The sequence below is a fragment of the Aegilops tauschii genome, chromosome 3, assembly GCF_002575655.3.
Source record: "Aegilops tauschii subsp. strangulata cultivar AL8/78 chromosome 3, Aet v6.0, whole genome shotgun sequence".
Classification (NCBI taxonomy): Eukaryota; Viridiplantae; Streptophyta; class Magnoliopsida; order Poales; family Poaceae; genus Aegilops; species Aegilops tauschii.
The window spans coordinates 543,748,158-543,770,761 of record NC_053037.3 but is presented as its reverse complement, the minus strand read 5'-3'; the positions used below and the strand labels follow the sequence as shown (position 1 = coordinate 543,770,761).

The window sequence follows — 22,604 nt, the reverse complement described above, 5'->3', positions numbered from 1 at the left end:
GGTAAAAAAACATTTGGGAAGCATATTACCAAGACTGCCTACCTGGGGACAGGCTGGTAGGCTCCTTTTGGTGGAAAGGTATCATGAAAACTCTGCCCACATTCAAGCAACATGCCATATGCAAACCAGGCAAGGGGGATACTGCTCTTTTTTGGTATGACAAGTGGATGGGTGAACCACTATAGTTTAAACTGCCTGAACTGTTCTCTTTTGTCATCAACAAACAGATCACACTGAAACAAGCCCAAGAGCAACAGGAATTCAATCAGCTTTTCCATAGACCCCTTTCTCTACAAGCCTTCAACCAGTTCAATTCTCTCCATACTCGCATACATAACATCCCGCAATCTGATGAGAAGGATAAATGGAGCTACACATGGACTAGCCCCCAATACTCATCCATGAAAATGTACAAGAACATATGTGGACAGGCTGAAGCACACACCATTTTTAAGCAGCTATGGAAAACTTCCTGCAGACTCAGACACAAGATCTTCTGGTTATTACTGCATGATATAGTTAGCACAAGGAACCTACTACAACGCAGAAATATGTTTCTGCCTAATTATAATTGTGCTCTGTGCGCGGATGCAACAGATGAAACTCTCATTCACCTTTTTTGGAATTGCCCTTTCTCACTTAGCTGCTGGACAAGTCTGATACCCACCAAGCAAAGAGGGATTTCTGCATTTGATGAAATAGTTCTGACCACGATCAAGTTACCCAAAGACATTGCAATGGAGATCATAATTATGGGATGCCGGAGTACTTGGATAGTAAGAAATGATAAAATTATCAGATCTGCTCCACCACATGTTATCTCTTGAAAATACTATCTCAAAGAAGGATTACAGACAGTCAGACTCAGAGCAAAGAATCACAAAGCAACACAGATTGATAGTTGGATAGAACTGAACTTATAAATAGTTTTCATGTTTCCTAGAGCGGGAATTGGTTAAGTCTACTTTCTGTACTTGTATGTAAATATTTTTTTTATTAATATAAATGAAATACCGTAGAACTTTGAAAAAACCACAAAACTTGTAATTTTGATGTCAGGTTACTGCTAAGACTGTTAGTTAGTTCACAGCGCTCTACTTCTCAAGATTTCTTGGATCAATGGTTTGCACCAACACGAAGTTCAGTCAATGTTTGCAACAGCTAATGCGTGCCTGGTTGGATATTGCTCCGTACGTGCTATCACAACGATCTTTGAGTTCATCCAACTTGCCATTGAAATGTGCTCTAAGCTACACATCCATCCTCATGCTCGATGATTTCCAATTTATACGTTTTTGTGATACCACTCTAATTATTAACATCTCTGTTTTCAAGTCTGAATTCTTGGCAGAATACAATCTGCCTATAATAGGTAACTATTGTGGAGTATGACGGCAGATTGCAAACTTCTCGTGTAAACAGATTAACTGTGTATCCAGTATGCACATAACATCCTCGAGTTTCATGTACTTCTATTTTTAGAATTCTAAATTGTTTCACACTGTTCATAGAAACTCGTGATACTGATGCCAAAGCACTTACTGTAAACCGAGCTGGTTTCAGTATCAAAATTTATATATGGATCAGCAAGGACGATAAGTAGTCACAAGCTGAGTGGAAACAACATATTTCAAAATGTACTTCTTTATACTAATTAATTTTGCAAAGTGGTGTATACTAGTTAAAGAAATTACTCATAGCTTGATACAGCTTCACATAAATGTTTTGAAGTGGTTTTATTCCTGTGAATTTTGTTGGTATGAATTAATGAAATGTGGCATGTCTTCCCAGTTTATTTTTGAAGTATTTGTCGTGTGAGAAACGGAGAACTACTACGGGTCTGGAGGAGAGATGTGGAGACCTGTTGTGATTTTGCAAAGACACGCCACTTTCAGGGGGCAAAACACAAACGTTATAAGGGGGCATATGTAAATAGACTAGTGAAATGATCCTGTCCATTCCATGCAGATCTGACGCACCACATGGTCTTGGAGCATGGTATCATCACATGGACCGTAGCACTGGATATTTCCCCTTCTTAACTTATCTGACAACAAACATACAGCTTCTTAATGTGTGCCATGAGCACCCATCGTCGGAGATACACCCCTGCGTAAGATACAACTGAAACCACAAGCTGATCAAGATCGACCCCAAACACCACCACTACAAGAATACAGAGTCGGCATGATCAAGCAATGAAATTGCTATAACCACTGTGCATGGCTGGAGTTGCCATTGCCACTTCAAATTTGGGCACCATAACGCATGTCCAGTTTACCAGAAAATTGACAAAAGAACTAAAATGTTGTGCGACATATATTCACTTGACAGAAATCTTTATGTAGTGGAGTGAGCAAAATAAGAGAACTCGTCCAGAAATGCTCTCACAAGAGTTTACCAGAAAACAACAAACAGAAACACATGAGTACCAAAACCACAGTCATGGAAGTTCACTCTCAATTGCTCATGACGTAGCTGGAGCACCACTGCCAGCACCACCAGGACCACCACCTAAACCACCAGGAGGAAGAGGAGCTTGGGCCTCAGGACTTGGCCCTGCAAAATGAAACTAGAGTATAAGCCACATGGCACAACAGCATTACATCAGATGGTAGAAATCACACAAATAAGATGTCAAGCAAAAAGCTTGGCCATGCAAAATGAAACTAGAGTATAAGCCACATGGCACAACAGCATTACGGCAGATGGTAGAAATCATACAAATAAGATGTCAAGCAAAAAGCTAGTGTGTGGCATTAATAGGGTGATAAAGATTGCATGTACTCGTAGTATAATATCTAACGGGTCATCGAATACAAGGAATAGTTAACAGTCCTAGCTTTGGCAGAAAACAATCTGTACCGCAGCCCTCAAATACAGCACTGATAAACTAAACTTTAAAGACTAGGAATATACTAGTATCTCACAACGATGGTGTGTTTTTGTTGTAACCTATGCTTAGCACCGCAATAACTAAACCCTGTGAACCCCTGTTAGGAACACCACTAAGATGAATAGTTTGACCTCTCTTCACTGCATAAAACTACAGAAATAGTGAAGGTATAAATTTACCAAAAAGAATACATTAACAAAAATTGGTACAGCAGAATTATTGAGAATAACCGAAGGTTTTTCCTTAAAAACATCCCAACATAATCTCAAGTTATGCTTGATGGTATTGACTGTGCGGATGGTGCTTTTGAATGGAAGTTTATCTCTGTAATCAGAATCCTGAAGGAACGCATCTTCATCTCCCAAAATTGCTCGAATCGTGTGCGAAACACATATAGGAAGATGAACTAGATTACACCCTCCTTCAAGAGCTAATACCATTTTTCCTCCTGAGAGAGGCAATAACTGGACAAAAACAAAATTAGTTACAGAAAATTATAAAGGAAGATCTAAAACTCCAGAGCAGCATTTACAATAGAGGATTAAACCTATTAGCACCTTACGGACAATCGTGCCAAAACCCTTTGCAGAAACGTTGCAACCTCCTATTGTTTCACCTTCCCCTACAAAAAGTAATACCTTACCGAATAAACATGTAGATAGCAAACACAAAACCACGAACTAGAATTAGATTTCTTACCAGCATCATAACCAGCAGAAACGAACACTACTTCTGGCTTAAACGCAGTGGCCACAGGGCCGAGAAGTTGATCGCATACGTAAAGCATGTCGACATCATTAAAACCTTTCTTGAGAGGAACATTTATATTATAACCCAAGCCCACCCCGTCACCAATATCGTTTACGCTACTTTTTGATGCAGGATAGGAGAGATCTCTCCTGCACACAATAATTAACGGTTACTCCCTCTGTAAAACAACACAAACAGCTACAATATGCAAAACAGAAGAATAACACTAGAAAACACTAATAGCATACCTATGTGTGGAAAAGAAAAGAACTTGTTTGCTTCCATAAAAGAGTTCCTGCGTGCCATTGCCATGATGCACGTCGAAATCAACCACCAAAGCTCTTTCGATGTGCTGCAAATAATGTGCGGTGATAAATTAGAGAAACTATAGAAATCTACATAAGATATGTTAAGCTTAGTAGATAACTTGTTGAGTACTGTTCCTGAACTAGAACAGGACATTTCTATATAAACTGATGGTGATTTTTGTAGTTTACTTGCCGGATTCCAGGGTATGTGCCATTGTAGATGCAGTAGAGGTAGGTACAGATAAAAAATAGTAGCATGTATCTTGAGCTTACGTTTAAAAAAAAGGCAGTGATATGAAAATGCAATAATAATTCTGAAAAATAAAGAGCACAATGTAATATCTCACATGGTGGTCAACAACATGTTGAGTAGCTATAGCAACATTGTTCAAAAAGCAGAAACCTTCAGAAATCTTATGAGCATGATGCCCTGGAGGTCTGATTATTGCAAAAGCAGTCTCATAATACTCTTCAACCACAAGGTCGGAACCCTAAACAATAAAATCAATGTAAGTTGACAAGTAAATTTGACAAGATTGATGAAGGTGTAGTTTTATCATTACCCTTATCACGGCCCCAGCTGCACTGTAAATAGCTTCGGTAGTTCCTTCAGAAGAGAATACACTAACTCCGGCAACTTGAGAAAATTTTGCGTCCTGCTCCTCATCTGTCATTGGCAGAGCATCAACATAATCCAACTGCTCGGGATCATTGACAGCCAAAATTATCTCACGATCAGCACTATCAAACGGTTCCCTCTCAGTTCTGCAAAAAGTCAGATTATGGTTACAGTAATTGTTATTAGTACTTGAACAATTGTACTAGCATTAGACATATTCCTTACTAGGCACAACTCACCTGTCAAGAACACCATCTTGATTCAATGTATTCATTATTTAAGAAATCCTAGATGCCTTTTCATATTTATGATCAGTGTCCTTATCCTGATGGGACTTCATCCTATCATAATCATGTAAGATGCAGACTTTTGATTTTTGCGACTGCTGTGAAAAAAGGAAAAATGTGTCAAAGTTCACAAAGAGGAGGATGGTGTATAATTGCTAAGAGATTTGTGAATGGGCACAATCAGCACTATATTTTCTCAAATCAAGTAACTATACGACATGAATGTACACAATCAGCACTATATTTTCTCAAATCAAGTGACTATACGACATGTGTGTAGGGGGGTGTGGTAAGAAACAATGATTCTTGAAAAAAAAACTTGTTTTCCAATATTTCATAAGGTCAGCAGTACATTTTATCAAAATCATGTGAATATACACAAACCTAAATTGTCCGGATTTGCTGATCCACAACTACAAGGACTTCCATACACTAGTAGAAAAAGAGGCTTCCATACGCCCCCATTAGTCCCCAAAATAATCGAACCGCGACAAAAGAGGTCTTTAGTCGCGGTTCGGGAGGAGACCCGCGACCAACTATCTGGGCCCAGCGCGCTCGGTCGACAGCTGGCGGACGGGAGGGGCTTTAGTCCCGGTTGGCCTGGCCAACCGGGACTAAAGGTCCCCGAAGGCCTTTAGTCGCGGTTGGCAAGGCCAACCGGGACTAAAGGCCCATCTAGCTGGCGGACGGGAGGGGCTTTAGTCCCGGTTGGCCTGGCCAACCGGGACTAAAGGCCCATCCCTATATATAGGACTCAGCTCACTTCACTTCACTCAGCTCACTTCACAATATTCAGAAGGGGGTGGTGGGTTTGCTTTTGGTTCCTCCTATGCACACAAGGTGTTCGATGAAATGCCCGAGAGCCTGAAACAAACATGATATGAAGTGTCCGAGCCACACTTGAGCTTTCTCATTTATTTTTCCTCCGCGATCGCGGTTAGCAACTTGAACCTTTCATGTGTCATTGATAAAATATGCATGTGTGTAGTTCATTGTTTAATTTGTATTATTTCTAGCTAGTTAGTTTAACAAATGCATGATGGTTAATTATATACTTTATATAATAATAATGCAGATGAATCGGCAATGGATGTACGGTCCCCGACTCTCCGGCGAGTTCACTACGGGTTTGAAAGATTTCCTCGTAGTGGCAAATGCGAACAAGCAGCAAGGTTTTATTATCTGTCCATGTGCTGTCTGTAAGAATCAGAAGGGTTACTCCTCCTCAAGAGACGTTCACATGCACCTGCTTCGGCACGGTTTCATGCGAAGCTATAATTGTTGGACCAAGCATGGAGAAAGAGGGGTTAGAATGGAAGAAGATGAAGAAGGGGATGATATCGATGACAACTATCATGATCATTTCGGTGATACTTTCATGGAGGATGATGCTGAAGGTGGGGAAGGGTTAGGTGAAGGTGAAGAAGAGGCACATGATGAGCCCGCTGATGATCTTGGTCGGACCATTGCTGATGCACGGAGACGCTGCGAAACTGACAAGGATAGGGAGAATTTGGATCGCATGTTAGAGGATCACAAAAATTCGTTGTATCCAGGATGCGATAATAGTCTGAAAAAGCTGGGCTGCACACTGGATTTGCTAAAATGGAAGGCACAGGAAGGTGTAGGTGACTCATCATTTGAAAATTTGCTGAAAATGTTGAAGAATATGTTTCCGAAGAATAACGAGTTGCCCGCCAGTACGTACGAAGCAAAGAAGGTTGTCTGCCCTCTAGGTTTAGAGGTTCTGAAGATACATGCATGCATTAACGACTGCATCCTCTACCGTGGTGAATACGAGAATTTGAATGAATGCCCTGTATGCACTGCATTGCGTTATAAGATCAGAGGCGATGACCCTGGTGACGATGTTGAGGGCGAGAAACCCAGGAAGAGGGTTCCCGCCAAGGTGATGTGGTATGCTCCTATAATACCATGGTTGAAACGTCTGTTCAGGAACAAAAAGCATGCCAAGTCGTTGCGATGGCACAAAGAGGACCGTAAGTCCGACGGGGAGTTGAGACACACCGCTGATGGAACGCAATGGAGAAAGATCGACAGAGTGTTCAAAGATTTTGCAGCTGACGCAAGGAACATAAGATTTGGTCTAAGTACTGATGGCATGAATCCTTTTGGCGAGCAGAGCTCCAACCATAGCACCTGGCCCGTGACTCTATGCATCTACAACCTTCCTCCTTGGTTGTGCATGAAGCGGAAGTTCATTATGATGCCAGTGCTCATCCAAGGTCCAAAGCAACCCGGGAACGACATCGATGTGTACCTAAGGCCATTAGTTGATGAACTTTTACAGTTGTGGGCCAGACCTGGTGTACGTGTCTGGGATGAGCACAAAGGAGAGGAATTTGACCTACGAGCGTTGCTTTTTGTAACCATCAACGATTGGCCTGCTCTCAGTAACCTTTTGGGACAGACAAATAAGGGATACAATGCATGCACGCACTGCTTACATGAGACTGAAAGTGTACGTTTGGTTAATTGTAAGAAGAACGTGTACCTGGGTCATCGTCGATTTCTTCCCCGAAATCATAACGTAAGAAAGAAAGGCAAGCATTTCAACGGCAAGGCAGATCACCGGCCGAAGCCTGCGGAACGTACTGGTGCTGAGATATTTGATATCGTCAAGGATTTGAAAGTCATCTTTGGAAAGGGTCCTGGCGGACAATCAGTTCCGCGGGGAGTTGACGGGCACGCACCCATGTGGAAGAAGAAATCTATATTTTGGGAGCTAGAATATTGGAAAGTCCTAGATGTCCGCTCTGCAATCGACGTGATGCATGTTACGAAGAATATTTGCGTGAACCTGCTAAGCTTCTTGGGCGTGTATGGGAAGACAAATGATACAAAGGAAGCACGGCAGGACCAGCAACTTTTGAAAGACCCAGATGACCGGCATCCGGAATGGTTTCAAGGTCGTGCCAGCTACGCTCTTACCAAAGAAGAGAAGGTCGTTTTTTTTTGAATGCCTGAGCAGTATGAAGGTCCCGTCTGGCTTCTCATCGAATATAAAGGGAATAATAAACATGGCGGAGAAAAAGTTCCAAAACCTGAAGTCTCACGACTGCCACGTGATTATGACGCAATTGCTTCCGATTGCTTTGAGGGGGCTCCTACCAGAAAATGTTCGAGTAGCCATTGTGAAGCTATGTGCATTCCTCAATGCAATCTCTCAGAAGGTAATCAATCCAGAAGATCTACCACGGTTACAGAACGATGTGGTCCAATGCCTTGTCAGTTTCGAGTTGGTGTTCCCACCATCCTTCTTCGATATTATGACGCACCTCCTGCTCCACCTAGTCGAAGAGATTTCCATTCTCGGTCCTGTATTTCTACACAATATGTTCCCCTTTGAGAGGTTCATGGGAGTATTAAAGAAATATGTTCGTAACCGTGCTAGGCCAGAAGGAAGCATCGTCAAGGGCTATGGAAATGAGGAGGTAATTGAGTTCTGTATTGACTATGTTCCTGACCTTAAGCCGATTGGTATTCCTCAATCGCGGCACGAGGGGAGACTAAGTGGAAAAGGCAAGATCGGAAGGAAATCCACGATATGTATGGACGGTCATTCTATGACTGAAGCACACCACACAGTTCTGCAAAATTCCAGCTTGGTGGCTCCGTACTTCGAGCAACACAAGAATATTTTACGCTCGGACAACCCGGGGAAGCCTGAATCCTGGATTAGAAAGGCCCACATGGAGACTTTCGGCAGTTGGTTGCGAAAACATTTAATAAATGACAATGATGTTGGAGATCAGCTGTACATGTTGGCCAAGAAACCATCTTCGACTATAACGATTTTCCAAGGGTACGAGATAAATGGGAATACATTTTACACCATCGCCCAAGATAAAAAGAGCACCAACCAAAACAGTGGTGTCCGCTTTGATGCAGCAACCGAGAATGGGCGAAAGGTCACATATTATGGTTACATAGAGGAGATATGGGAACTTGACTATGGACCCTCCTTTAAGGTCCCTTTGTTCCGGTGCAAATGGTTCAAGCTAACAGGAGGTGGGGTAAAGGTGGACGAGCAATACGGAATGACAATGGTGGATTTCAACAATCTTGGTTACCTTGACGAACCATTCGTCCTTGCCAAAGATGTCGCTCAGGTTTTTTATTTGAAGGACATGAGTAGCAAACCGAGGAAACGGAAAGATAAGAAAACGATCAGTACATCATGCGATGATCCAAAGCGCCACATTGTTCTTTCAGGGAAAAGAAACATCGTGGGAGTGGAGGACAAGACAGACATGTCAGAAGATTATAATATGTTTGGTGAAATTCCGCCCTTCAAAGTGAACACTGACCCAAGCATTAAGTTAAATGATGAGGATGCTCCATGGATACGGCACAATCGTAAGCAAGCAGGGACACAAGGGAAGAATTGATGTGTAATAATTTATTGTACCAAACTTTGTTGAATGGATCATGTGAATTAAAACGTACGATGGCGAATCCGGATGATTTGTATTTGATATATTATTTGTATTTTTAAGATTATAAAATGAATTAGTTTTATTTTATTGAATTTTTTGATATATTATTTCTATTTTTAAGATTTTAAAATGAATTAGTTTTATTTTATTGAATTTTTTGATATATTATTTCTATTTTTAAGATTTTAAAATGAATTAGTTTTATTTTTCTGGATTTTTTGATATATTATTTCTATTTTTAAGATTTTAAAATGAATTAGTTTTATTTTCTGGATTTTTGATATATTATTTCTATTTTTAAGATTTTAAAATGAATTAGTTTTATTTTACTGGATTTTTTGATATATTATTTCTATTTTTAAGATTTTAAAATGAATTAGTTTTATTTTTCTGGATTTTTTGATATATTATTTCTATTTTTAAGATTTTAAAATGAATTACTTTTATTTTTCTGGATTTTTTGATATATTATTTCTATTTTTAAGATTTTAAAATGAATTAGTTTTATTTTTCTGGATTTTTTGATATATTATTTCTATTTTTAAGATTTTAAAATGAATTAGTTTTATTTTTCTGGATTTTTTGATATATTATTTGTATTTTATGAAAAGTATATGAAAAAGGACCTTTAGTCGCGGTTCGTGACACGAACCGCGACTAAAGGCTCTTTCCGCGCGGGAACGAAAGTGGCGCGGAAGAACCTTTAGTCTCGGTTGGGGAGACCAACCGCGACTAAAGGTACCCTTTAGTCGCGATTGGTGTCCCATACCGGGACTAAAGGTACCTTTAGTCGCGGTTGGCGTCCCCAACCGGGACTAATGCTCTGTCTATATATACAGCACTTAGCATTTTCCGCCACCTCCCATTCTAATCTCGACGCCGAAGCCCTGCCCCGACGCCGATCGACGCCGACGCCCTGCCCCAGTGAGCTCCGCCGCCCCCCACTTCCCCTGCCCTGCGCGCCGCTGCCCCCGCCCCCAGTGAGCTCCGCCGCCGCCCCTGCCCTGCCCCTGCGCGCCGCCGCCGCCCCCGCCCTGCCCTGCCCCTGCCCGCCGCCCCTAGCCCTGCCCCTGCCCGCCGCCCGCTGCCCCTGCCCTGCCCGCCGCCCGCCGCCGCCTGCCGTCCTCCGCCTCCCGCCGCCGACTGCCGTCCTCCGCCTGCCGTCCTCCGCCTCCCGCCGCCGTACAGTGTGTATGAAAAAACCCATACATCCAAAAAAATAAGTTTTCAAAAAAACTTAATCATGTGTTTAAAAAATGTTAAATGTATATATATAAAAATGTTAAATGTTAAATGTTTTTTCAAAAAAAGGAATAACAAAGAAACCAAATGAAAACCAAAAAGAAAAACAAAGAAAACAAAACAAAAGAAACCAATGCAAAGGAATGAAATCAAGAAAATCGAGAAAGAAACATAGAAAAGCAATGAAAACCAAGAAAAACAAAATAAGAAAAGGAAAAATAAAAGGAAGAAGAAAAGGAAGAAGAAAAGGAAAAAGAAAAGGAAGAAGAAAAGGAAAAACAAAATAAGAAAAGGAAAAAGAAAAGAAAAAAGAAAAGGAAAAACAAAATACTTGGCAGTGCTAAACAAAAACTTCTATGCAAATTAGTGCTCAATAATCTTATTTTTTAATTCCTCCTCCTCTATGTCCCCTTAATCTTATTTTTTAATTCCTTTATACTTAAAGAATTTTTACTACATGCAGGAGTGACATATGGCGGACGATAGAGCCGAGCCGCTTAGGGATCCGGAGGCTGAACGTTATTTAATGGGCATCATCAACAACGAGATTCCTTATGTGCCGGGCTCGGAATATGAGCAAGAAGAGGATGTAGTCTCTTCTTTTCTGAACCTTGACGGTGGAACAGACATTGTCGATGATCAAGAAGGTGAAGGAACGGACATTGTCGACGGAGGTCAACCGTCAACAAACGACGATCTCGAATTGCAAGTAGCAACCACCTCCGGCGAGGTATATATATACATTGAGCCTCTCGTGATACAAACTTACTGAAATGTGAATACATATGTATTAACGCGCGCGACTCTCTTTCTTTTTTTAGCCCTCGGCCGGATCGAGTACGACAAAGCGTGGCAAATCCAAGGCGATGAAAACAGGAGAAACATATGCCATTGAGTTTGTCAGTGAAACCGGCAAGCCCCTACAGCACACCTCAAAGTTTACCAACCAATGCGGAGTCGTTGTTAGAGACAACGTCCCGATCACCGTCCAGGAATGGAAGGAGCCAAAGAAGGCACGTCTCGGTTTCAGTTTTGTCGACAAGAGAACGAAAAAGGATTGCTGGAGAAAGCTTATGGAACATTTCATTCTACCTCCGGAATACAACAAAGTCGATGAATTCGGTAACGAGGTTCCGGGTGGACGTGAGAGGAGGAGGCTAGTTAAAGAGTTCGCTCTTCAGAAGATGGGCGAAGCATTCCGGAACTTCAAGAAAAATTTAACCCGTGACTATGTCAACAAGGGCAAGACTCCGGATTTCAATGGACAACATGAGAAACTGAAAGATGATTGGCCAGAATTTGTGAGGCAAAAGCAATCGGAGCATTTCAAGGAAATATCGAAAAAAAATAAGGATAATGCGAGTAAGAAAAAGTTCCACCATATTATGGGGCCAGGAGGATACCGCCTTTCGGAGCCTAAGTGGCAGAAGATGGAGGAGGACCTGAGGGTGCGAGGAATCCCTCTAGGTACAGAGGGATGGGACCCAAGGGCCAAAAGCTGGTGGTACGGGCATGGGGGATCGCTAGACCCGGAGACAGGGGTGTGTGTTCACCGGAAGAAAAAGTTTGCTCCCACCCAAGCCCTTATTGACGCAATGACCCAAGCTCAAGAGGGCTTGATAAAGTTCAACAGAGAGAAAGACGCACTGACAACAGCCCTCGGGAATGATGAACACGGAGGACGTGTACGAGGCAAAGGCAAAGTTCCGTGGAAAGTAGGGTTTTCCCAGGACAATGACCCGTACTGTTACAGAAGCCGTAAGAGAAAGACGGACCGGGATGCAGATCTTATGGCGAAGTTTGCATCGAAACTCCATGCGTTGAAGCAGACCGTGCATGAACTAGTAAAAGAAAAATCGGCTGCAGGGCCGCATGAAGATCATGAAGCGGATCGCGGAAGCCAACAGCGGAGAAGTAGCGTGGCTTCCACGGATGCCCCGCCTGGTGCTAGTGCATCGATGATCGAGATTCGTGCACCGGAGCCTCACTACCCCGTGGATGATGTAAAGGAGATGAAAGAATGTGATCTGCATTATCCCGTGGGGAACGTTTCCACGAAGATAGCTAGCGGCAGTGCTTTACCTTGTGCACCTGGAGCACTCCACCACAACAACCCCATTGCATATGGCTATGCTCGTGTCACGGTGGAAGACATAGTCCAAGGGTTTGAGGACCTGGAGATTGACAAAGCTACACCCGAAGGGGAGAGAAGACTTGGAGATGTCAAGCGCCAGATCATTCTATGGAAAAAGAAGTACATAGTGTTTCCAGGCGAGGCGCCAAGGCTAACAAGTCCACCCCCCCTCCGATGGTGGTGGTGGTGGTGGTGGTGGCGGTGGTGGTGGTCGTGGTGGTTCACCTACACCTCCTTCACGCCATTCGACGCCGTCCCCCGATCCACAACCTCCGGCGGGTACGACGCCCCCCAATCCTCCTCCGGCGGGTACGACGCCCCCCAATCCACCTCCGGCGAAGAAGCAGAAGCAGGCGGACAGCAAGGAAACCCGCTCCTGGACTATTAACCCGGACCCTTATCTACCTAAGACCACAAGGGTACCGGAGCCATCACTGAAGCCTCTCCTCCCAAGGCCTTGGGAACTTAGTGAAGCTGAAACCAAATTGGCCGCGTCTGCTCATTATGAGAAATGGAAGGCGGATATGAAGGCGATAAAAGAGCCTGAGCCCAAGCAAGTATTCACTGAGAAGCAAAAGAAGTGGGCTAAGGATTTTTTGACGACACCATCTCAAGCCGAGCTGAATATGCCTGACGACTATGGACATGAACTTCATAGGCAAGCAAAAATATTGAAGGAGGAGAAAGAAAAAAGTAAAAAAAGCGGGAAACAAGTTGACCAGCTCGGGATGCAGAATAAACAATCGATCCCCCCGCTCATAGTGAAAGCCGGTCCGGAAGAGGACCCCGAGATCATAGCAGTTGCGGCAGCACTTGGATTGACTGTAGCGAGTGCCATGAAACAAGCGTCCGAGATGGGTTTGACTCTTCGTGCCTTCTTAGGCCTTGAGGATGCGCCAGTATGTGAGATAGCATTACAATATGTGCGGAATGGGCCTCTCGTCGAGTCTGCGCGGGAAAAGAGTCTACCACCACAAATGCGAAATCTGCTACGTTGGTACAAGCAATTCATAACATGGGCCGACAAAGAATATGTTTATGCGGATGTTACAGAGGAGCATCACACCAAACAGTACTCTGTACAAGTTCATATGAGTGAATTATTCCAGCTGTTCAATCTGCGCGACCTCGACAAATCTATGCTGAGTTGCTACGTTCTGTAAGTGATTTATTTCTACCTCATCTCGTTCTTCATTGCCTGCACTATATATATATATATATATATATATATATATATATATATATATATATATATATATATATATTGTCCTAACTATATTGTTGCGTACGCTATTATACAGATTGAAGATTTGGGAATGCAAAATAAGAAACATCCATGATGTTGGGTTCATTGACCCACATATCGTTAATGGACATGTGTTACAAAATCACCCCGAAGACGTGGAGAAAGACTTGTACAAGTTTCTTAGAAAGCATCAACTCAAAAGTCATATTCTATTTCCTTACCATTTTGGGTGAGTGTTTCTCTCTTGTGCCCATTCTCTTTTGTTTACTCCATGCATGGTATGTCTAATCGATGAGTTATGCATGACTGTGCATGTAACATGTCCGCAGGTTCCACTGGATTCTGCTAAATATTAAACTTCACACCTCCAGAGTTCTAATCATGGACTCTATGGATTCGGATCCAAAGCGTTGGGCCGACATGAGAAAAATGCTGCAAAAGTAATTATTTTCAATCATTTGAGCTCTATATCGATCGGTCTCTTTCGTTCATTTCCTAATATCAAGTAACTAATAACTCCCTTGTTCATTTAATTTTCTTTGCCCTGTAGGGTTTGGAGACGGTTCTCAGAAGAAATTGTCGGTGAATTCAAACATGAGCTAGATTTTAGAAGGTTAGTTAATGTGGATAAGCAGCCACCGGGGACCAATCTATGTGGATACTATGTTTGTGAGAACATCCGGAGACACACCTCTGAGCGGAAGGCATCGGATAGCGTGCGGAAGGCGACGGATAACTTGCGGAGGAGGCTTAGTCCAGAAGCTCGCTTCCGACCAATTCAAGATGAATTAGCAGGATTTTTCATGAGGGAAGTCATCAATCCTAAAGGAGAACACTATACCGAGGACGAAGAAATTTATATGCATACCCGAGATTGAAACTTGTTCGAAGTTGTATATGGTCATCCATCCTAATTGTGTATGGAAACTTGTTCGAAGTTGTATATGGTCACCCGAGATTGAATATATATTATATATTCCTCTTGAATTCTTCTTGTTTGAAATTTCATATGCATGTATATAGTAGCGTAGAATATGTGTACTGAAACTTCATCAAAATTAAAATAAAACACAAAATAAAATATAAAAGAAATAAAACACTACAAATTAAAAAGAAACCAGGTTTAGGGGGGCTAAAACCCTAAACCTGCGGAGGAGGCCTTTAGTCCCGGTTAGCCATGAGAACCGGGACTAAAGGTCCTCTGCCCCGACGGACCCCTGGCGCCCCCGTGGACGGGCCTTTAGTCCCGGTTAGCCACGAGAACCGGGACTAAAGGTCCTCCGCCCCGATGGACCCCTGGCGCCCACGTGGACGGACCTTTAGTCGCGGTTCGTAAGAGGCGCGACTAAAGGGGGGGGTCTTTAGTCGCGCATATTTAGTCCCGGTTGCACAGCCGGGACTAAAGGCCTTTGCAAACCGGGACTAAAGGCCCATTTTCTACCAGTGATACTTGCAATATGAGTGGTAGATCTACATATACCATATAGTGAGGAAGCTCTGGGTTGCGGACCAAGAAATTATTATAGACAATCTGAATGATGCCTGTTTATACTTAACAATAACATCTGATATTTGTTGCCTTCTACTTGACATACAGAACATTTTATTCGATAACTTCATTGTTATGGTGAAAGCTAAACAGTGACTGTGTCACCTGCTATCAATGTCTCACTAGTTTTGTCCTTTACAACCTGTTTACACAGGGATGGCTCTGGATATATGTGTGTAAGGGGGTGTGATGCAGTAAACGATGATGCTTGATAATACCTTGTTTCCCGACATCGCATAAGAGAGGCTTGCAGACGGCTGATCAGATGTAACAGCAGCTAGCTCAGATGTTTCAGCAGCTTGCTGGTAGGATGTTTCAGCAGCTGGCTGGTCAGATGTATCAACAGAAGAAACCTGCTGAATTTCACTTGCAATAGAAGATATGCCAGTTCCTTCAGGAATCTCTTCAAGCTACAGAAACGACAAAAAAAGATGTAGTCAGTTTTGCATGTCTGCACATTAGTGCACACAAACATCCAAGATGATAAAGATGCTGATGGCTTACGAATTTAAAGAGAGGCTTCTCAGTGCCCTTGAGCTTAATACTCTTCTTCCAATTCTTTTGGCGGCAACCAGTATGTTTCTCCCATACATTCGTAGACATCACGATTGGAGTTAGATTTTTCAAGCAAATTTTGCATCGACATTCGATCCTGCCAGCAAAAATGGTGCATTGGTCCTTATTGCTTCTGGTGTGTGGTTTGTAAGCATCGTAAGAATATCCGATCACAAAAGGTAACTGATCCTTAATGGGTGGTTGCTACAGTACCAACTAAGAACCGACCTAAAAGTAACTTGCTTATGAACCAAGTGAAGATTAAAGAACAAATTGCACATACAATTTTTTGGTTAATCAAAATAAAAATTATTAAATTCAGATAGAGTATTCATAATTGAGCAAATATAAAGAAACATGTAATCTGAAGATTCGGTACACAATAAGCCAAATACTTACATTTTTTCTTCTGGTTTATAGACTCCTTCCTTTCCAGCACACGACACAATTATGGGTTCAGATGATTTTTGCTTCAAAGTGCTGGCAAATATATTATTAGGAATGTTAGAAGCTGGCATTTAGAAACAATGAACATTCAGATGGGAAGAAATCAGTAACTCACCTAAGTGTCAATACATCTTTGCATTCAGACGTACAGCCAGGGCAGAAATACTCTGACTTTTCTACCTTCTACAAAACAATCTACAGTTAGCGAACATTTCCAATTAGGAGCACTGCACACATATATATTATGATATTAAGAAGAGCAAAAGAACCTCCATGTCACGACTGCAATTGGGGTCACACTCAACATGGAGCCACATTTGACAACGGTCACAACAGACCTAACAAGAAAAGCATTATGGCAATGCCAACAATAAGCAACAGCATAATAAATCTATAACATCACTATAGCAGCTTCTAGGCTTACCCAGTCTTTCTCTAGGGGATACCATTTCTTATTGCAAATTCCACAGTGATTCTGTGACTGCAATAGCAGCAGACACAATATACAATTTACCAATGTAAGGGACTATATTGAAACAAACAACTTAATAGAACATACAGAACAATTTATTAAGATAAACGTGCAATTACATAACCACTTACATCATTAGTAGACATGATACTTGCAGTATGGTCTTGGAGCTTCTTGGGACTACTCACTTCTGGTACTTCTAGAGCTGTTGAACAAAAGCATCACGGATCAAACCATGAGAAGGAGTGGGGTTTTATATTAAACAGAAAAAGAATGTTACCATTTTCTTGCACAACCAAGGAATCCCTCAATATAAGACGTCCAGGAATATCAAGCACAAAAGTTTCCACAAAGCTCCTAGGCTTGTTATCAGCCGATTTGATTGTTCCATCAACGGTCAGCATTACAGAACTTTGCCCAGGAACCGATAATACATCAAAATGCGATGCATGGAATTTCATTTTGGTTGATGCCCTATACAGATAACTCTTAATTTCCTGTTCAAAAATAATAACGATGTTACCACACAAAAAATTACCAGTCAGGATATTATACTACATTTTGTTAAGGCAGTAACCTTTGCCGTTTTCAGATTAAGTCGACGGCCATTGAAATTCCAGACAAACTCAGCATCATCGGCATAGAAACGATACAATCCTAACAGATTAAAGTTTAGGGCGCAGTAGAAGTTGTGCACAAACTTGGCCTGAAAGAGAAACTTAAAAGTATCAGGAAAGAGGACACGAATTGCATAACCCTAATGAAAACTGTAACGAATCCAACATGTGACCATGGCGTTAAACCCTAATCCCTAATGTATTTGACGTTCAAGGGAGAGTACCACTTCAGTACGCCCCTCAGCAGGGGCGACGTCGGATCGTAGATCAATAGGGTGCAAAGTGGTGGAAGCGGCGTCGACAGAGACTCCCATAACCATCTGCTTCCCGTCGGAGGCGGCGGCGACTCGGAGAGGACTCTGCTTCCCGTCGGCGGCGACTCGGAGAGCAGTCTTCTTCACGTCGGCGGCGACTCGGGGAGCAATCTGCTTCCCGTCGGTGGCGTTTCTATGAAACGTGCACAAATGATGAGATCACGCCTCTGCGTCTGCATACAACAAACGATAGGACGCGAAGGTCTGCAGATCAGCGACGAGAGATGCTTACCGAACTCCTCCGAGGATGAGAGGCGGAGGAGGCGCCGGTACCAGCTTTCTCCCCAGCCATTAGGACGGGAGGCGGTGGCAGATCGCGATTACCACGGGGGGCGGGGAGGCGGTGGCAGATCGCGATTACCACGGGGGGCGGGGAGGCGGTGGCAGATCGCGATTACCACGGGCGGGGGGCGGGGAGGCGGTGGCAGATCGCGATTACCACGGGCGGGGGGCGGGGAGGCGGTGGCAGATCGCGATTACCACATGGGGCGGAGAGGCGGTGGCAGATAGCGATTAGGACGGGGGCTCGCGCAGCTCCAGCGATTGTTTCGCCAGGAGGAAAGCCAGAGCGACGCCAGTACGACCCAGCCCAGCTTTACCAGGCCTTGCAGCCCACTACATAGAAAATGAAAAAATGACAGAAAAATTAATATAAACTACCACATCTCAAAAAGATTTTCATGTATAACAGCTAGTAAACAAATAAGGAAAATGGCATCATATATATAAATCATGCATGACAGGGGCGTGGCTAACGGAGCGCCAAGGAAGCACGCTCGATTTTGGATCAGATCGATCCACTGATAGAAAATACCTTATAGGTAGATGCTTAACACTAGTGATGGGTAAGAGCCCCTTTCGCGATGGATCCAGGCCTTGAGTGCATGTCCTATTCCCTTTCGCGGTAGGCAATAATACTACACGTACAAGATATTCATACAAAGTTTTACAGGATGACAACGTGGCCTAATCTAATTGCTCCCCCCCCCCCCCCTGATTTTCAGGGTGGGGCCGTCCCCCTTAATCAAATTCCAACCAATCACAGCCAAGGAGCCTGTAAATCCTCCGTACAACGCCTGTACGTCTAGCATTGCTCCGCGGTAGGTCGCACATGTCCTGCAATGTTGCAGAAGCCGAGGCACCCGCGAGGTGGCCGGCACAGCCGTGGCGGCAGCGGAGGAGGTGGGCCGTGCCCAGGCGGCTCCAGAATAGGTGGGTGCTTGGTGGGCAAGGCCCCCTAGGTTTGGCACATCCATGAAGATTTTTTCTGAGAGAGATTAGATTAGGAAAAAATGATGTGTTTTGTTGCCCCGCAAAAAAGTTAATAATTATATTTTAGCCCCCCAAGCCAGCCATGTCAAGCTCTACCAGTAATGACGAGGTGTTGTTCTTTCCCTTACAGACGTATGGCCTATGACCTCACTATTCTTACCTCAAGCACATCACTCGGTGGATATAGATAGTCAACATTCAGGTTACAAAAGAGCACAATCTTGCCTGCTATTGTTGCTTCCCACCAATAATACCCAAGCCTCTATATCCGGCAAGGTTTACGCTCTAATATTAATACACTTGGATGAAAATGAACCATGATGAATTTTGGATGTGGCACGTGCTATTTTTTTTGGTACACGGCGGTGTACAAACGCCTTGTGTATTCAGTTATTTGATTCAAATTCTTTGAACGGGTGTGGCGATCGCCTTGGTTGGCTTAGCGTTTTTTGATTGCATGTGGGGCAGGCTGATGTGGTCGTTCTCCGTATTATTTCCTTTAATCGGTGCCGCTTTGCATGCATTTTCTTCAGTTTTCTCGATCTGCATGGTCTTCTCGGTGCCGCTTTGTTCGCTGTTTCCAGAGGCTGCTCATCTTTTTCCGTCGGTGCCGATTTTCTTGTGTTTTCTAGAGTATTTGACAAAAAACTACCACATTAGGGGTATCCGTCCCACAGAACTACCACTTTCAAAAAACTGACTAATAACTATCGAAAATTTCAAATTTTGTGGCAAAAAACTACCAAGTGTTGATCGTCCATTTAGCCGTTTTAACCGCTTAACTGACAGGGATGGCCCACATGGCAGGCCGACGGCGGCCCTAACGGCTAACGGACGCCCGCTCGCGGCCGTTAGTGGCCCGGCTCGGTCGGAACCAGAGCTCTCTTCTTCCTCTGTTTCCTCCGGCGACTGCGACGCGGCGGCGCGAGGATGCCTTCCTGGCCCAACAGCAACGAGACATCCGACGCCGATGATGACGAGTACATGGATGAGTACAGCAGCATGCAAATGGAGTATTTTGTAAGTGAGCTCACTCTGTTCTCTCCTATGCTAGGGTTAGGGTTAGGGTTTGAGCTCACTCTGCTCTTCCATGTAGTTCTTATGTGTGAGGTGTTGTGGCTGATATATATGGGGTTGGTACTGCAGCAAACTCCTGACACGGTGATAGATCCAAGTTTCAGTGGGCTTGTGGTTGAATCTGACCGTAAGTGCATCCTGCACAGACAGAGACCAGGCAGGTTTGTGGCATTTGAAGGGACTGACACTGGAAGGAGATTCATTGGATGTGCTACTACGGTAAGAGCAACTATTGTTAGTGGTTTTCATGTGTAGATTAATTTGGTGGTACATAGTGCAAACAACGTTGATATTCTTGTTGTTTCAGTATCTATTTACTGAAAACTGAAGTACAAAGCTGGTGTGGTGTTCATGTGTTAGCTAAATCTCTGATAGGAACTGAATCTAGGCAGCATCTAAAATTGGTCTAACTGAATTTCTTTGTTACTGCATTTAGACAAACATTGATATGTATGTATGAATTCTGTAACTGAATTTTACTGGATTTAGTTATCATTAATATTTCACTGCATTTTCAGGATGGTGTGAACTGTGGTGTTCTGGAGTGGGTAGATGCCCCTTGGCCAGTAATTCTGCAGAGGTGTTTAACCAAGCTGTGGGATATGTATCATGAGGAGGACCTTGGTAGAGTCCAAGACAAAGAAGCTCATGAGATAGAGGTTGAGAAACTGAAGAAGGAGCTGGATTCTCTTGCCAATCAGTACAGACAGCTTGTGGATGATGTATCCAAGCTGTTTGATTACCAGGATGGGCAGAAATCCCATGACATGGATTACACAAGCCATGAACTTAAGGAGAAGAAGCATCAGCTTGAGGAGCAGGCAAAGATTGAGGTTCAAATGGAGAAGCTTAAGCTGAAGAAAGAACAGAGGTGCATCCTGCAGAGTCAAGCTGATATCATTCAAAACACCAGGAAGGCCATGAAGGAGATACAAGTGGAGAGAGACCTCCTTAAAGAAGAGAAGAAGAAGCTGGAGCATGTAATTTCTGAGCTACTGAAGGTTGGTCATGGGTGCAAGGAAAAGCTGGACAAGATCAAACAAGTTGTCATGGAGGAGTGATTTCTTAGAGGGAGTCTGATGCAAATATGCATCTCATCTGATGCAAATATGCATCTCAGTACTAATATTAGCTAATGAACTACCTAAGCCTAAGAACTGCCTATGGTTTCAGATCATTTTGGTTGTGGTGTGGGGTGCTGTTATGGCCCTGATCTGTAATGCTCTAAGATGATGTTATCTTTAATGCCCTGATGCTAAGTTAAGAACCTTATTATCTAAGCCTGCTGCAGTTTCTATCTGTCTTTTTTATCCTACCTGCAATATGGTCCTGAGAAGTTTGTTGTAACATTTCACAGATTGCACAAACTTGGTAACACTGAACAAAGGTAGGTAGTTCACATAGGAGGCACCATAGGTAGCATTACATAGATAGCACAATACTTGCTAAAACTGAAGATTACTGACACTGACGAAACTGACATAGGTAGTTCAATTGACGAAACTGACATAGGTAGTTCAACTACTGACAAAACTGAATCTGAAACTTATAGTTTCAGATTCACTTAGTTGTTTGTCCTACTAAGCGTCCGGATCGTCGTACCTCTTGCTTCAGTTGGGTGGGATTTGGCTGCACCTCCACCTCCTCTTCCTCTTCGTCTTCATCGATGATGATGATGGGAGGAGGACGGCGGCGAGCCTGCACAGCTGGCTGTGCAACGATCTGTAGGTCGTCGTCGTCTTCGTGCACCTCTGCTGCGTTTGCATTTGATGTAGCTTGTGCTGGAGCGACATAGCGGTGGTCTGCCCACCGCTGCCTCTGCCCAGCATCGCCGGAGTCGGCCTCCTTCATTGCCCATAGGAGAATGTCGATGGGCATGACCACCTTACCTGGGTTTCCATAGCGCTGCTCCATGCGCTGCTTCTCCTTGCTAGTCGCCTTCTTCCTCACTTCCTCTGCTGCATCTACCAGCCCAATAGCGCTGGTGTACCTCATGGCGACCTTCATGTAGTTGAGGAAGAGTTCTTGGTCGCCGCGTGCTGAACCAAGAAGCATGGCAACCCATCCCTTGCCAGTTGGGAATGGGTTTAGCCATGGGTCTGGGGAAGGGGAAGAGGAAGAACCAGCCATGGTTGGAGCTAGGGAGAGGAGGAGTAGTTGTGGGTGCGGCAGAAGTGAGGTGGATAGGTGTTGGAGTAGTAGTTATGTGGAGGAGTTAAGTGGGGGGAGGTGTTGTGTGGCAGTGGAGTAGTAATAGTGAGGAGATTTTACTAGTCTTTACAGGTGGTAGATGTGCTGTATTTAATGTTCACAATTTCAGTGTGTTGAAACTTGTGATAATTTGCTGCCATTTCTCATC

At 43.5% G+C, this 22,604-nt stretch overlaps 1 protein-coding gene across 8 annotated transcripts; it reads right to left on the bottom strand.

Moving 5' to 3' along the window:
• Window positions 1-2,276: 2,276 nt before the first annotated feature.
• Window positions 2,277-18,290, bottom strand: LOC120976000 (histone deacetylase 5-like). 8 transcript variants are annotated; one of them, XM_045235111.1, is made up of 13 exons: window positions 18,129-18,290; window positions 17,807-18,029; window positions 17,543-17,671; window positions 17,246-17,462; window positions 17,097-17,170; window positions 16,918-16,974; window positions 16,763-16,831; window positions 16,609-16,676; window positions 16,446-16,526; window positions 15,996-16,143; window positions 15,710-15,901; window positions 4,813-4,958; window positions 4,614-4,719 (listed from the first exon to the last, which is right to left on the bottom strand). In XM_045235111.1, exons 2-12 carry the CDS (start codon window positions 17,900-17,902, stop codon window positions 4,851-4,853), a joined length of 1,239 nt encoding a protein of 412 aa, XP_045091046.1. In that variant the 5' UTR covers window positions 17,903-18,029; window positions 18,129-18,290; the 3' UTR covers window positions 4,614-4,719; window positions 4,813-4,850. The 8 variants fall into 8 exon arrangements, 7 of the variants coding, with proteins under 7 accessions (XP_045091052.1, XP_045091050.1, XP_045091051.1 ...); XM_045235112.1 differs by having other exon boundaries at window positions 4,813-4,955; XM_045235113.1 differs by having other exon boundaries at window positions 16,609-16,673.
• Between the last annotated feature and the right edge of the window lie 4,314 nt (window positions 18,291-22,604).

Bases quoted from the DNA above. Each gene is read 5' to 3' on its own strand.
- LOC120976000 (XM_045235111.1), bottom strand. From the start codon at position 17,902: ATGGTTATGGGAGTCTCTGTCGACGCCGCTTCCACCACTTTGCACCCT. The intron at 17,463-17,542 runs GTTACTGCCTTA...ATTTTTGAACAG, and splicing joins TTAATCTGAAAACGGCAAAG to GAAATTAAGAGTTATCTGTA. The intron at 16,527-16,608 runs GTGAGTTACTGA...TATATTTGCCAG, and splicing joins AAAGATGTATTGACACTTAG to CACTTTGAAGCAAAAATCAT.